General features: G+C 26.8%; 2 protein-coding genes across 3 annotated transcripts in view; one reads left to right on the plus strand and one right to left on the minus strand.

The window, feature by feature from the left end:
- The window catches only part of LOC141535757 (uncharacterized), a 31,154-nt gene extending 21,192 nt beyond the window's left edge, over positions 1 to 9,962 (plus strand). For both annotated transcript variants that reach the window (XM_074255871.1, XM_074255863.1), the window contains exons 3-13: positions 485 to 615; positions 692 to 1,127; positions 1,217 to 1,479; positions 2,009 to 2,131; positions 2,224 to 2,481; positions 2,636 to 2,812; positions 4,290 to 4,415; positions 5,533 to 5,760; positions 5,945 to 6,187; positions 7,320 to 7,432; positions 7,951 to 9,962. In XM_074255871.1, coding sequence (XP_074111972.1) covers positions 597 to 615; positions 692 to 1,127; positions 1,217 to 1,479; positions 2,009 to 2,131; positions 2,224 to 2,481; positions 2,636 to 2,812; positions 4,290 to 4,415; positions 5,533 to 5,760; positions 5,945 to 6,187; positions 7,320 to 7,432; positions 7,951 to 8,061 — 2,097 coding nt within the window. In that variant the 5' untranslated portion in view covers positions 485 to 596 and the 3' untranslated portion in view covers positions 8,062 to 9,962. The remainder of the gene's footprint in view (positions 1 to 484; positions 616 to 691; positions 1,128 to 1,216; positions 1,480 to 2,008; positions 2,132 to 2,223; positions 2,482 to 2,635; positions 2,813 to 4,289; positions 4,416 to 5,532; positions 5,761 to 5,944; positions 6,188 to 7,319; positions 7,433 to 7,950) is intronic.
- Positions 9,963 to 11,202: 1,240 nt separating this feature from the next.
- Positions 11,203 to 15,994, minus strand: LOC141535970 (uncharacterized). Its single transcript, XM_074256165.1, has 2 exons — positions 13,453 to 15,994; positions 11,203 to 13,136 (listed from the first exon to the last, which is right to left on the minus strand). Exons 1-2 carry the CDS (start codon positions 13,585 to 13,587, stop codon positions 11,283 to 11,285), a joined length of 1,989 nt encoding a protein of 662 aa, XP_074112266.1. The 5' UTR covers positions 13,588 to 15,994; the 3' UTR covers positions 11,203 to 11,282.
- Positions 15,995 to 16,076: the final 82 nt, after the last annotated feature.

Below are 16,076 nucleotides of genomic sequence, written 5' to 3' on the forward strand. Positions count from 1 at the left end.
TTTTAATAGTAGTATGTTACTCAGACTTACAGCTTCTGTGGTATAATTACTGCTGCTATTCAAACAGTCGTATGCTAAATTTTCGTAGTTTTCTGCTTTGAGTAATGAAATGTTTAAAAGAAATTTTTAATAAATTACTTTTTAAATTTAAAAATTATTAAAAAAAATGAAATAATTGCTGTGGTACTATAATTTTTTTTTTTACTGAGCACTATAAATAATTTTAAATAATCTGTTAATTAGATTATTTAAAAATTGCAGTAAAAAAAATTTCTTTCGGTATTTTCTTTTTAAATTATCAATTTAAAAAATTTTTCTGTTTCATGAAAAATCATAAATTTCTTAAAATTAATTTTGTCAGTTCAAGAATATTTCCTTTGAGTAATTTTAATTTTTTTATCAATGTAAATTGTAATTAAAACTATTATCCTCTATTCGTATTAAATTCAATAGAATGTTAAAATAAATAATCTAAATATTTTAGATGGAAGTTAATTCTCTCAGACGAAAAGAAAATAAAGCTCAAAAATGACACTAATAAATACGTAGACGTAGTAATTAAAAACTATACGGTAACACCTCGGAAAATAATAATAATGGACAGGATCCAGCCGGGTGAGTGCATAATTTATGTATTTAGTTATTTTTAAATCTGAAAGTAAATTAAAAACATAATGAAAATTGGGTTTAGTCGGTTCAGAAGCACAAGACAAGATCAAAAAGAAGTCTCGAACGAGAAATCATAAAAAATCCCGGGGGAAAATCCGGCGTTTGAAGAAGGGGAGGAAAAAAATCTACTCTGATGAATTGAAAAAGAAAAACTACCAGAGGATTTTCAAATCCGTCGATATTAAAAATTACGATGATGAAAATTTCGAGCAGCAACTGCTTAAGGATTTGCATCAGCGAGTTATCAATTCCAGAAGCTCTTCCATATCTAATTACGATCAATTAAAAAATAATAATATTAATTTAAATAGTGATAATAATAATATTGATATTAAAGTTAATAAGTCGATGATTAAAAGTGAAACTTTAGCGAATAATTCAAATGGGGACGTATCCTGCATGGAAGGTAAATTTATTCCAGCGCCAGTTGTTCCTCATGCTCTTATTAAATATGTTAAGTAAGTTTTTAATTAATATTCGACGGTATGTTTATAAGTAATAAATAATTAATAAGTTATTGTAATTAAAACACTGTCCGATAACAAAGGTCGTCAAAACCACACGCGGAATATTTGGAGGCAAATTATGAATGCACTGAGGGCTTTGTGTTGTCGTCAAATACAACAAGATTGTTGTGCAAAAACCGACAATGGATCGGAACCTCAATACCTTCATGTACACCCAAGAATAATAACAACTACCGTGAAATATGCTCCCGTTCATCTTGTGATCAGATTTGCAAGCAAGTTGACAATAAACCTACTTGTTTTTGTTACGAGGGCTTTTATCTTCAGGACAATAAGTGCATTGGTACGAATGCCTTCTACCTAAAACACTATATTTATTTTTTTATTTCACTCTTCGGCGTACACTTTTTTATTTATCAATTGTCTTATTCGAAATTTTTTTTTTATAAAAAATTTTTTATTTCTTCCAATTGAATTTTCTGATTATTAATTTTTTATTTAAATCAGAAATATTCTTTTAAAATTATTTTTTTTTCAGTCAGTGAAAAAAATTAAAAATTCTTTACGGAGTTTTTTTTTTTTCGTTAATAATAAACATAAAATTTATCTTGAAGTTAATTTTTACTACAGAGTAATTAAATCAATTAAGAATTACTCTGGATTAACTTAAGAAAATTTTTTACAGTGCAATTATTATCTGCAACACAACAAACTATCAAAAATAAATTTCTTTAAAAAATAATTTTATTTTTACGGTAATATACATTTTTTTTTTTTATGTATTTTATTTATTAAAAAAAATTGATTTATTTTTATATTAAAATTTTTTAATTAATGGAATAATCACAGAGCAAAGTAAAATTATATTTTAGATATTAACGAATGTGAGAACGCGAATGGAGACTGTCAATACGAGTGTGTGAATACTCCAGGCAGTTATCGATGCGAGTGTCCGCAAGGGATGAAATATGCACAAGACAAGTCTCACTGTGAAGGTAAAAACAATTTTAATCCTCGAATTTTGAAGGCAACAAAAGAAGAGGAAGAGAGCTGTACATATTTTATTGGGGTGATAAATTATTTAAAGATTTGAATGAGTGCTTGGAGAACAACGGACGGGGGCCGTGTCAAGATAGCTGTCAAAACTTGGAGCCAGGATACTCGTGTGGGTGCGAGGGCCTGCCGGGCACGATCCTTTCAGCTGACAATCATACGTGCGGTAATGCGAGTCCTTGCGCCATAAACAATGCAGGATGCTCTCATACTTGTCTTTCAACAAAGGGAAGAGTTTTTTGTCTTTGTCCCGATGGATTTATGTTGCAAGACGACTGGAAAACTTGTCAAGGTTAGTTAGTATTTATTTTATTCTATTTCAATAAAAATATTACAATTTTTTGGTATAAAATTTTATAAAGTTTTAATTTTGTATTGAAAGTCGGAAATTCATGTTCTGTAATTATTCATGAGGTTTCTTTATAAGAGCTGTAAATTTGTTGCAGACATTGATGAGTGCGCGGTTCCGGATCTGCAAAACGAAGTTTGCAAATTCAGGTGCATAAATACACCAGGCTCTTACCGGTGCGCTCAACAGGACGAACTTAATGATCAGCCAGCTGATGAGAAAATTGATCCGTGTCCCAAAGGGTATCATGAGTCTATGAGATCAACCTGTGTTGGTAAATTTAGTTCAGGCCAATGATCACATTCATTTTTTAATTATAAACTTTTAATATTTATTTTGTATTTCCTAACTTTTGGAATATTATTTTATTACAATTACTTTTAATCTTTAATTAAATTTTATTCATCAATTTTAATTGTTATTTTATTATTTCAGATAGTAATTACTACAATTAAACTTCTGTTGGTACATTAACCTCTGGTTCAAATGACAAAGTATTGATTTTTTTTATTATTTTATTAATTTAAAGTATTGAAGTATTTCTAAAAATAGTTCAAAAAAAAAATTACTTATCCCAAGTTGATTAAAATATTATGCTTATTTTTTTTCCCCCGATCAAACTCCAAAAATATCTAGATAAAATTATTATTATTATTATTATTATTATTATTATTATTATTATTATTATTATTATTATTATTATTATTATTATTATGCAAAAAAAATTTTTTTAATTTAAACTAAAAAAATTTCTCAAATGTTGCGTGAAATATTTTAAGGCCCAATATTCTCCGTCAGTACTTACCTTTCCTAAAGCACTCCCACTTGACAAGGGTAACGTAATTTCAAGCGAACAGAAGGTATTCCAACAAAACCCTTCGACCCAACGTCACGTGGTTTTGACGAGTCTTTTTGTTCTAATTGTTCTTCTCCCAAAAATTTAATTATAATTATTATTTACACTTATACTCTCATAGGCTCATTTATTAAATTCAAGACTTAAAATTTTTTTTTCCTCACTGCTCGTTGAAAAATAAATTACATATAATCCCATTAAAATTCACAAAAAATCAAGTTTATTTCTTTAATTAAATTCCTACATCCGAACAAAAAATTTTTATAATTGACCGTCCTTACAGGCAAATTTTTTTCCTTATATTTTTTTGATAAAAAAAAATTTATTACGAAGTTGATAGTGGATTAAATTGACTTTTTTTATTTATTTAATGTTTATAAGAGAAAAAATTTTCGATAGCAAGAAAATTCAAGTGATTTATGATGTAATAATGGAGAGCCTAGAGTTGAGGTTTGTTGAGAAATTGAACAAAGATTATTGTAGCTGATGGTTAGACGACTAAGCGTCGAATGTAATAATGGAGAAGAAGAAAAATCAGTTGTGTGGAAAAAGCTTTTTCAGAAAATTCGGTTGTTATTTTTACTTTATTTTTATTTTATTCCATTTCTTTTTGTTCGCGAGTCTGCCGACGATTACAGTGACAGTAACAGTTTGTATTGAAAGAGATTCAATTGAAAGCCGGTTAAATAAAATAAAATAAAATAAAATAAAGGCTTTAATTTAACACTAAAAAATGGTGAAAGTATTTAAATGAATAGACAAACAAATAGACAAATAAATAAAACAAAATAAAATGTAAATGAAAATGAAATTAACTAAATCTTTTGTTTAGATGTAAACGAATGAGCAAAAGGCAAGTGAAAAAAATTTAATTAACGGTGAATCTTTTGTTTAGATGTAAACGAGTGCGAGGACAACAACGGAGGATGCAGCGAAGTGTGTGAGAACACCAATGGCAGTTATTTTTGCGCCTGCAACGGTGATGAACGGATTTTATCGCCTGATGGAAAATCTTGCACGGGTAAGTGCCCTCCCAGTTAGTGTGCTGCCCGAACGAGAAGGTTATTACTAGCACAAATTATTTTAATAGTCTCTCGAGTAACTGCATTAAACAAGATTGTCTTCAAATACGTTTTCGATGATACACTCGATAATTTAATCCCCTTTTAATTTCTATTTTACCCCAATTATTCCATAAATTTATCGTCCAGCGCGATCGTTTTTTTATATTATTAAATTTTTACTTTATCCGGGAAATTTTAATTTATATGGAAAATTTAATTAAAAGATTTTGTTTGTGAAATTCCAACGAAATTTGATTATTTTTTGGTGAAACAATTTTTTTTTTTTTTTTTATTCAGAAATTACATTAGTTGCAAAAAGTTTTATTAAAAACAAATGCTTTTGTCAGTGCGGTGGAAAAATTTTAATTATTTATTATTAAAAATTTATTCATAGTTAAATTTTAATTAATAAAAATTTGAAATTTTTGCTTTTAAGACTCGTGTGATATTAAAGAGATAAAACAAAATATAAAGTAAAATCATTTATAAAAAATTATTATTTAATAAAACAAAATTTTATTGTTAAGTCACAATAATAGTGGATAAAAAATAAAATTAGTATATGTAGAATTTTTATGATAATTGGTGTGAAATTAATTTTTAAAACGCGATTTTTTTTCGCTGAATTGTAGTATTTTTTCAGCAAAAGCCGCCTTTTTTATTCTAACTAAACGATCAATAAAACGAGAACAAATTGATGCTGATAAATTAGAAAAAAAGAGTTTGAATAAAGAGTAAGCTTTTAGATTAAATAATCTCATCGAAGCTATAAAATTTTTACCGCTGATGAAACTACTCTAAAGAAAATAAAATTCTGTAAATTATCTTTCTGAAAATTCGTCTATTTATTATAAAAAAACAAGTCTGACAGTATTGAAATACGGTCGCTGTCCTCGGGACGAAACCAATTTGTTTACCGCAAATAGTCCACCTGAAATAGTGTTTTAAAGTAGATTAATAGTCATTGAAAGTTGAAGAATATAAAAAATTAAACTTTTCGTCCCAATACTTGAAATTTTTAAAATTTTTTTCTTTAAATTGCTAATAAAATAAATAAAAAAATTTTTTTTGCAGACATAAACGAAGTATCGTGTTCGTCTTTGGATGTACCAAAAAGAGGATCGTTAATCTGTTCACGTCAGTCATCTCATAGTGTGTGGTCAGCACACAAAGCACTTAATAATCTGCCGGGTACTAAATGCTCCTTGAGATGTCCACGAGGGTATTATATCCTCGGAGAATACGAGCTCACGTGTCGTCAAAATGGAAACTGGGACGGCATTAAGACCGGGCAGTGTACCAGTAAGTGTCTAGTCGCTCTGCACCAACTTCTTCATTTAATTACCACTTCTCTTATATTAATACTTGTACTTATCCTCATATTTATTACTTTTACTGTATTATATAATAGCCCAGCTATTAATTATAAAGAAAAAAAGTCTCCGCTTATAAAAACGATCTCTAATATAAACGATTAAATTTCCAGAGTGCCCGACCGACATAAGGACAATCGAAGAAGAAATGTTCATAAAAATAAACCAGCCGACAACGAGCGTACTGTTTAATCAGCAAATAGAACCGCAAAAAGAAAAGCGAGTGCGTTTAGCTGTAAATTTGGACCGCGGACTTCACAAAATTATTTTCTTTAAAAATCCGTCTTCATCTCTGGCTTCCTCTTCATCGACTACCAACGTATACTCAAATTGTTCAGTCCACACAAATATTAAAGGTTAACTATACATGAATATTAGAACTTTAGTAATTTATATCAATTTAACGTTTAATTAAAACATTCCATCTCACTACAATTTAATTCTGCTCAACTTGGTCACAAATTGCTTCTAATTACATCCTCTCTATTTCTCATTTTACAAAATTTATGTATAAATATATGATGGAGCATTTATTTACTTAAGAAGGTAATTCGAGATTGAGAGTCTATTTAATTTGAAATGATTAAGTTATTAATTTTATTCGGATTTTTTTTTCTCTTTAAAATTGAAACGATTGAAATCTAAATTATATCAAAATCCGCAACGTTTCGTTTATAATCTTAACTTCATCAAGCGTCTATAAATCAATAGAAAACCATCATTGACATGTCAACGATATACAAATAAAAATAAAATTATATAATTTCTAAAATAAAATAAAATTATATATAAAAAGTATATTTCTAATGTATTTGATCTCAAACTTGTGATAAATTACAAGAAATTACAACAAGCAAGTAGCAAATCGCAACAAGCAAGTAGGAAAACGCGACCAGCAGGTAGCAAATTGCAACAAGCACGTAGCAATAACCTAGTAGCAAATCACAATAAGCAAGTACAACAAATAAATTAATTAATACCTTTGAGTGAATTAATCGCATGGAAATTTTTAATCCGTAAATTAAATTTTATCCACGTCCATAGAGCTAATGATTAAATTAATAATTGTCATTTGAAAATAATTATTTTTATAGAATTTTAATTTTTAATTAATTTAGATATTTTAAGATTGTAAGATTTAAAAATTAAAAAATTTGTATTATATAATTTTATTTTTATTTGTCTAGTGTTGACATGTAAATGATGGTTTTCTATTAATTTATAGACGCCTGATGAAGTTGAGATTATTAACGAAACATTGCAGATTTTGATATAATTTAGACATTAAATAAATCACGGATCTTAAACAACCTAATCATTTATTGTTAGTTATTGGCTGAAATTTGAAGATTAATTTCATTTTTATTATTATTCTGTTTTATTAAGTAAAAAAAAATTAACAAATATATTTTTTAACACAAAAATTAACTAACGTAAAATTACTGATTAATAATCATACTTATATTTTTGAACATATTTATATTCCAGAAGGCGAGTCACCAAAAATATATAATTGCCCTAACAATAACAACAGTCCATTAATGAAATGGAGCAAAGAAGTATCCGCAGATAGTATTGAAATCACTTATATCGATAATGAGGTAATGTAAATTTACTATTTCACGCTTAATATTTAAATTTATATTCATCATTAACTCCAATAATAACAATAGTAATAGCGGAAATTAATTTCGATAATGAAATAAAGAAAAAAAAATGATAAATTTACCTGGCGGAAATTACGCGCGATAAATTTTCTTAGCAAAAAAATAAACAGCCGTCAAGTTTATCGACATGAAAAAGCTTTTTTCGCTTTCAATGTATTTATTTATAGTATATATACTTATATATAGATATATTTATAATATTTATTTGTTTGCTTAGTATAATAGAATAAAAAGAATTAATATGCTTGCGGGAGTTATGTTGTTATCGAGCGTTTCGCCCGGGAGTTATTCAGTTATTCAATTACGCGACCGTTAAATAGAATGGCATTTGTGTTCCCGGTGATGTATATCCATATCCATAAATTAATAGCTAAGATCGGTTTATATATAGATATACCATGTTGCGAGCAATAAATGTTTCAAATTAATGAGCATTTCTCTAATGCCCACAGAGCCTTGATGAAAGGTCCTTTGATATTGACTGGAATACCACTTACAAGCCAATTGACGAGGATACTTGGTCATCTAATTGCACCTTTAATGTCATTATTAATACTGAATAGTTTTTATTTTCTTAAATTTAATGACTATTATAATTTGATAATTATTAATTATGTGAATGGTTTTGCTCATTAAAATTTTTTTTAATAATTCAATCATTTCTGCATCTTCAGTTTTTTTAATTGAAAGATCTATTGAATTAAAATATATGATGAAGTTGAACTTATTCAAAGGTAAAAAAATGGAATTTTATTTTTTATTGAAGATATTAATAATTATTGAACAATTTATGCGCATGCGCATTTAAAATTTTTGTTTTATAAATTAATTGTTTTATCAATTAAAAATTTTTAACAACTGCGTTATTCATGCAAAAAGGGCTTATGAAAAAAATTTCAATTTTATATACCGAAATTAATAAAAAAAAAACTTTTCTAACCAGAAATTCAAAAGTTCAACTTTTTAAGCTAAAAATTGGAAAATTTAAATAAAAATTTTTTGGAATTATTTACAAGTGGGGTCAAATCTATTTTTGGCCATTAAAAATAGATAAATTGATGGATCATCATATTTTTTTTCTTCTTTGATTTTACGGCGGGTTTATGATGGTGATATCAAAAATATAAAAAAAAATAATTTTTTTAATTGTAAAATCATCTTTGAAAGTTGGAAAAAATTTTGGCTCTCATGTTTTTGGATAAAACTTCTGTTTTATCTTTTTTTGAAAAGAACAATTTAAAAAAGAAAAGCTGAATATTACAATTTTCTAAATTTATAAATTTTTTTTAAATTTGTTAAAGTTATGATAATCAATTTTTTTTTAATTGTTTATTTTTTTATGTATTTTCAAAAAAAAAATATATCAATGTAATCAAATCGGAATTTCGTTCAAAAAAATAAAAATTAAAATAATAGACCCCACTTTTAAATATTTACCAAATTTTTTTATGTTTAATTTTTTTTTCTTAAAGCAAAAAGGGTGTAAGAAAAAAATTTTTTAAAAATTTTTTCTGCGGATTTATACACTACACATTTTCAATTTGATCAGAAAAAAATGTATATGCACCCTTTTGACAATAATAATGCGATAAAATTTTCAATGGTTGAACCAGTATTAAATGAAAAAAAAAAAAAAAAAAGAAGGCCATTTACTTCAAGAAATTTCTAAAATTGAAAATAAAGTCTAAAATAAATAAATACAAGACAAAATATTGCTTACCCTGGCAATATATAGCTGCACACTCTGTCTTGTCGAGCGAGAAATTGATCACGAATTAATCTGTGGTATCAGCAATCGCCCGACGCAATTAGCAACAGGTGTAATTGATTAAATTCAAACTCGACATCCGATAGATTGTAATAAAAGAGCAGAGAGAAGAGCGAAGAGGCCACCAGAGATTAATGAAAAACAAAAATAATTCTACAAGCTGTTTGTTTTTTATTTCTTCTTTAAATTTTTTAATGTGAGTGATTCAATTCAGTTAAACTATTGAATTGTTCGTGCGAGTGCCAGCAATTATTTGGACTCTCCACTCGTCTGCAAGGATCAAAGATTACAAGATTACGGATGTAATTCAAAGAGATTTAAATCTGATGAGTCTGTTTTTGTGTTTTTGATTTTTTCATCCAGTCAAAGCGAATGAGCTGGCGCTCTAACACGAACCTCGTCAATCTTTAGTCCGCTAGACAGAGTGGACTAGAATGAGCTAATTGGTAATTAACGAAGCTATTTCGTTAATTAGGAAACTCTGGCAGTATTAACGTCATTCGATTGACTGATTCTCGGCATCAATTATTAACCGAGACTCTAATCGATAATTTCAAATCACCGATTCTCTTTGATACCATTTTATTTAGCTTTAGATTTATTTTTATATTTATATCAAATTAATTGTTTATTGAAATTGTAATTAATATTTATTATTAACAAATAATGATAATAATAAAAATAATAATAATAATATTAATATAGAGTTAGAATAAAATAGTAGATTATAAATGAATAATGCTTTATAAATAAATGTGTAAAATAAAATAAAATAAGAATAAAAAAAACTAGAAAGACTGGAAATAATAAAAGTGAGTAGCAATTGAATTTCCTCGCCCACACATAACATTACATGTAATTTAATAATTCCTGACGGAAGGAGAAAGAGGAAAAATAAAAGTACGTCAGCAAAAAAATATACCCAGCACTTATATGGTTATTGCTCTTAAACTCAAACTCGAATTCGTATCAGGCTATTTTTAACGCTCCTTCACTTTTTTGGACACTTTACAGCGCTAATATCCCTCGGACTTTGCTGATCATTTATTACTTCTCATCCTCGTGTAATAATTCCTTATTATTATTATTATTATTATTATTATTATTATTATTATTATTATTATTATTTTTATAAATAAGTTATATAAATTGCTTTTATCTTAAGATTAATAATAGAGTTTATATAAATTTATATTTGTCAAGTGGAATTTAATGGATGATAAAAATTTAATATTGAATTATGGAACGGGTGTTGAGTGGGTGTTAAGTATTAAATAATGCCTCGAACAAAAATTATTTTAACTTCTCGCTTTGAAAAGTGATAATTTTAAAAAATTGGAAAGTTATCAATCTCACCCTGATTTTTTTTTTTGTAAAAAATTATGAGAATTTAAAAATTTAGTGGATATTATGTAACAAAAATTTATTAAAAACAACGCTATTAACAAAAATATCTTTTGTTCTTTACTTTATAATTTTTAGTTTACAAAATTATAAAATTTTTCAAAGGTTTTAATCAAAGTTTACCAAAAATGGGGCGCTGTGTCTTTATTAATTCGTAATAATTTCTTATCAAAAATTTATCTCATGCAGAAAATTCTCACTTAATGATTTCTCGACTTGAAAAATTCTCACAGAATAAAAAATTATTATTCAAAAATTTTTCAAAGTATTTTAAACGAATTAAAAATTTTTTAATATGTTATAATCAAGATTTTTGTGTGTGTTTATTGATTTTTGTACACGAAATTATTGCCGATAATTTTTGTCGCGAGAAATTTTTGCATGAGAAAAAAGATACGGTTACCCAAAAATAGAGCTTGAAAAAAAGTTTCTAAATATTAATTTTTCGATTTATCCTAAAAAAAAAAAAAAATAAAAAGTAAACATGAAGTTAGAAAATTATCTCTCAAAAATATTAAATTTTATTTCTTAATCCATTAAAATTAAAAAAAAAATTTCCACACAAAAAAACAATTTTAAAAAATATTTTATTAGTAAAAATTCCAAAAACTTCTACTTTTTACTCTTAAATTTAGTAATTTTCAACACAGAGTACCTCCCAGACCTGGACCTTAAGAAAGGTTTCTTCTGATGCAAACTATCTTGAGCACCTTGACTAGTCTTTTCACTCTTAACTTTCTTCCCTCCTTTAATCTTGCTCTTCCCCTTCCCATCCCTAGACCCCGTGGCAAAATCCGATTGATTTTCATCAAAGCCCACTGGATGCTTGAGTTCCAGTGGCCGATTTTGGTCTTCTTTCCCACCGACCAGACACTCTTCATCCAGCAAATCCAAAGGAACATTATAAGTCAGATCGATGATGCTCTCGAGTACGGGAAGGACCGGGTCCGATTTCTTCCTAAAGAACTGGGGGTTCGCCGACCTGGGTCTCTTCAACCCCGTCGGAGTCCCGGGTTTCTTACTTTCATCCTTGCTTCTGTTTGTCTTCTCCTCATTATCATCCGACCAAACTTTCCCCGAGATATCGGGAACTTCCCACGCGAACCCGCCTCCGGAAGATCGCGGTCTGGAGTTTACCTTCGGCGACAAATGCTTGAAAGCTCTCGAAAGTACTCCGCTGGATGTGTTGGGTCGCGAGCGCTTTTCGACCCTTACTTCTCCTCTGGAACTCCCGTAACTTTTTAAAGCCAACACGTCGCTCATCTTCGCCAGACATTTTTCTGCCTCGGCTTTTATTAAAATATCTTCTTTAAAATTACAATCCAAATTATTCTCACTTTCTCCGCACAATTTATCTTCTTCTCTTGAAATATTTTGATCACCAACATTTTCCTCTGTAAAATTATTTTTCGGCGAATTTAACTCAACAGTCGTTGAACTTATTTTTTTATTAACTTCTATTTCTTCTTCCGGCTTCAAATTTTCCGCTTCTTTATTTTTATGGCCATCAATTATTAACGAATCGTACTTTTTATCCCTAACCTCACTCAGTTTGTCCTTGACCTTCAAATTCATTTTAATCTTAGATTTTCTTTCCTTTATTTTCTTAACCGGACTTCCGGGTCTTGATTTAATAATTTCATTAGTTTCTTCTTTTTTATCCCCTTCTAAATCATAAATTTCTGCCCTCTTTTCCGTAATTTCGTTCTTAACCTCCGGAATTTCGTACATTTCTCTATTCTTAAAAGGACTTACCGGCCGAGAATTATCAAAAGAGTCAATTTTGACCTTAAATACTTTAACATTATCGCTAAAAGACTTGTCCTTTTTAATCCTAGTTTTTCTTCGCGGTAAAGAAGCTATTTTTTCCTTCAATTCGCTTTCTTCTTCTTTCTTAAGATTCTGACTGGCATTGCCGATAAACAAAGTCTCCGTAGACTTGTCGGCAGACTCGTACCTTCGGCTGCCCTTTCTCAAAAAATGGTCCCGAGGGTGGATAAGAGTAATCAGTTGGTCGCGATCCTGATTGTGGTCGTTGGAATTAGGAGCTAGCTCGAAGATACTGTGTTTATATTTTTCGCTAAGCCTGAGGCCTGTTGCGGAGTCGATGGAACTGAGATGAAGGGAATTTAGGACGACATTACCTGGGGGTTGGCTTCCGTAGTGCCGCTTTAGGTTACTTTCAATCAACTTATGGCGGTAGTACCCGTAGTCGTAGGCCACGGTGAAGGGGTAGTCCGTGTTATGAATGTAAGAAGAACTTATGTCCATGGTGAAGGGGCTGCCATTTATAATATCACTTTCAGTGAGGTAGGAATTTTTAAAATTCGGGGAGGAATTCACGTGGCGGACAGGAAAGAGGGTAAGACTTTCATTGGAGCCTAATGTTGAAGAAGATATTTGGCGGCGTCGGGGATTTAAGAAGGAGAAAGATATCAAAGGTTCTTCTGTATAACCCTGTTGTAAATATTTTTAGTTATTAATTAATGATAAATTATTTTTTTAATTAAAAAAAAATTTTTAAATTATTTGTCTGTTAATTTTAGTATCATTTTTTTAATTAAATTAATTATTTATATAATTAAATAAAAATTGTTATAAATTATTTTTGGGTAAGGTTATCGGCCCAGGCTGACTTTTTATTAAAAATTGATGTAATATTACTCTGTATCATTAAAAAAATTTTTATAAATTTTTTAAAAATTGTTAAAAAGTTAATAAATAATTAATAGATTTTTTTATAATTTTTGTTGATGATTTATTAAATTTAATTAATACTTACCAAGAAATATTGAAGTCTGGTGACCAAAGGAATTGCCAAGAGTAAAGCAATCGTAATTGCAAGGATAATTTCAAGAAGAAATGGAGGCGAAGATTGGAGTGTCAGGACTATTTGCTTCGGTACTGAGTTCAACATCCCGGAATTTTATCAATTGCAATAGATTTAATAGTAAGATAAATACTGGCGTCATAATTATTATGGTTCACATTTAATTTTTGTTGTTTTTTTTTTTTTATGAAGAGGTTACAGATAATTTTTATACTATAAATAAATTAATAGTTTGCGTGACAAGAGTTGTCTTTTGTTTTCAAGTAAAAAAATTGAAATTTTTTCTTAAACGACAAGAATTTTATGTTAAAAAAATATTTAATTACTTCATCAATAATTTGTTATTTTATTAGCTGAAAACCTTTTTACGTTTAAGAAAATATTTTTTTAAAAAATAAAATAAAATACAAAAATATTTTATGATACATTATAGATGAAAGCATGAATAGTTAATTAAAAAAAATTATTAAAAAAAAAAATGAAAATAAAATTAATGTATGAACCTAAAAATTGTAATTTTTTTTTAAATCCAAGTTTATTCTGACATTTTCAGGATGTATGGACAATTATTACATAATTTGAATATAATGAGAGATTTATTCACTTTTATTTTTATTTTAATAATTTATTTATCATTATCATTATTATTCTTAATGGTACTTTGTAAGAGTCGTGTTTAATTCAACATTTATTTATTTTTTTCTTCTCTTTTAAAATTCTTACACAACACTCTTTCACAAAAAATAAAACGAGATCAAAAAAAAAAATTATTTTCCAATCAATAATAATAATAATAATAATAATAACAATAGTGATTATCATCATTATCATTATTATAAATCAATAATTAAACATTTATTTTTAATATTACGATCATCATTATATTATTATCATTAATCATTATCCATTAATTATTACAATTACAATTACGATATAACGCTATAATTTTTTCATTATTATTAATCATCATTTTTTTTTTCATTTTTAAAAATTTTTTTTTTAAATATTAATATTATTATTATAATTACTTCAATTACTGATTTAATAGTTTTTTTTTTATTTTTTTATTTTTTTCATTCATTTATGATAGAAAGTACATTATGATGCAGAGTATGGGCGAATATTTATTCACAAAAAAAGGTTTTTAATTAAAACATTTTTTAATAAAATTGAACACCGCGTGAGACGTAAGTCTTTGTTTAAAATTATTTTTCAAAATAATAAGCTGGCAAAAAATCAATAATAATAAAATAATAGACCCGGAATGTTTAAAATTATTGCAAAAAAATTAGTGAATTTTTTTTTGTGAAATATTAATTATAATATTGTTACATATATCGACTGCAATTAATAGTTGGAATGCTGTTATAATTTTAATTTAAATTGGAAGCATACAATTACGTTATTAATAGCAAATATTTGATAAATTTTGTTCACCATTAAACATTCAAATTAACAATATTAATTATAATAATAATAAATTACACAATTGAGTATCACAACAATTGTGCTGAAATAATAATTTATTTGTACATTTAAAATAAAAATAATTATTGAAAGGCTGTGCGTTAATGGTATGCGTGTATTATTATGTGACTAGAAGATTAAAATTCAATAGTTATAAAAAATAATAATAATTGTTAGATGAATATTTATTTTTTTTTTAACTATAATATGGCGTAATTAAAATTAACAATTAAAATTAATAATACTAATTTTTTTTTTTAGACAATAAAAAAAAATTTTTTTTTTTTTTTTCATTTGTTAAGAATGTTTTGTGAAATGCACTTATGACATTTTTATTACAAAATATTAATGTGAAAATGGCACATAAAATAACTTGACGTTAATATTATAAATAATTATAAAATTATAATATATAATAATAAAATTTGTACGTAAATGCGTTATAAAATTCGTCTGCAATTCAAAGATAAGTCGTGGTAACTGATAGTAAATTAAAAAAATTAATTAATTACATGGTAACTTCAAATAAAATAATTAGACTAGACATTAAAAGCATTTGTGCATTAACGTCAATCTCAAACTTGATATTTTTAAATAATAGCCGCTGTTTTAAAATTTTAAAAATAACAAAAACAATATTTAATAATTTTTTTAAAAAAATAAAAAAAAAAAAAAAAAAAAAATTAGAAACGAAAAAAATAAACTAACGACTGAATTTTAACAGATAAATTTTGAAGCCGGCGATACTCAACGATTTAACAGACTTACGACTCGTGTGGACGCGAAAAAACTAAACTATTACATATAATAATAATAATATAAATAATAACGTTTAAATCCTCTCCACCGATCTAGCAAATGATGGCACATGTACATCACACACTTAAATAATCACTCATACATTTACAAGTTAAACTAGTTGATCAATTAATTAATAATATATTTTTTTCTCATGTATACAGAGACCACACTCAATTATCTTTCAATATTAATTATTCAATTAATTATATATTTATATATATATATATATATATATATATATATATATATATATATATATATATATATATATATATATATATATATATATATATATATATATATATATA

This window comes from Cotesia typhae, unplaced genomic scaffold (genome assembly GCF_013202065.1).
Source record: "Cotesia typhae breed Kobodo isofemale line unplaced genomic scaffold, CoteBio_Ctyphae contig_123, whole genome shotgun sequence".
Taxonomy (NCBI): domain Eukaryota; kingdom Metazoa; phylum Arthropoda; class Insecta; order Hymenoptera; family Braconidae; genus Cotesia; species Cotesia typhae.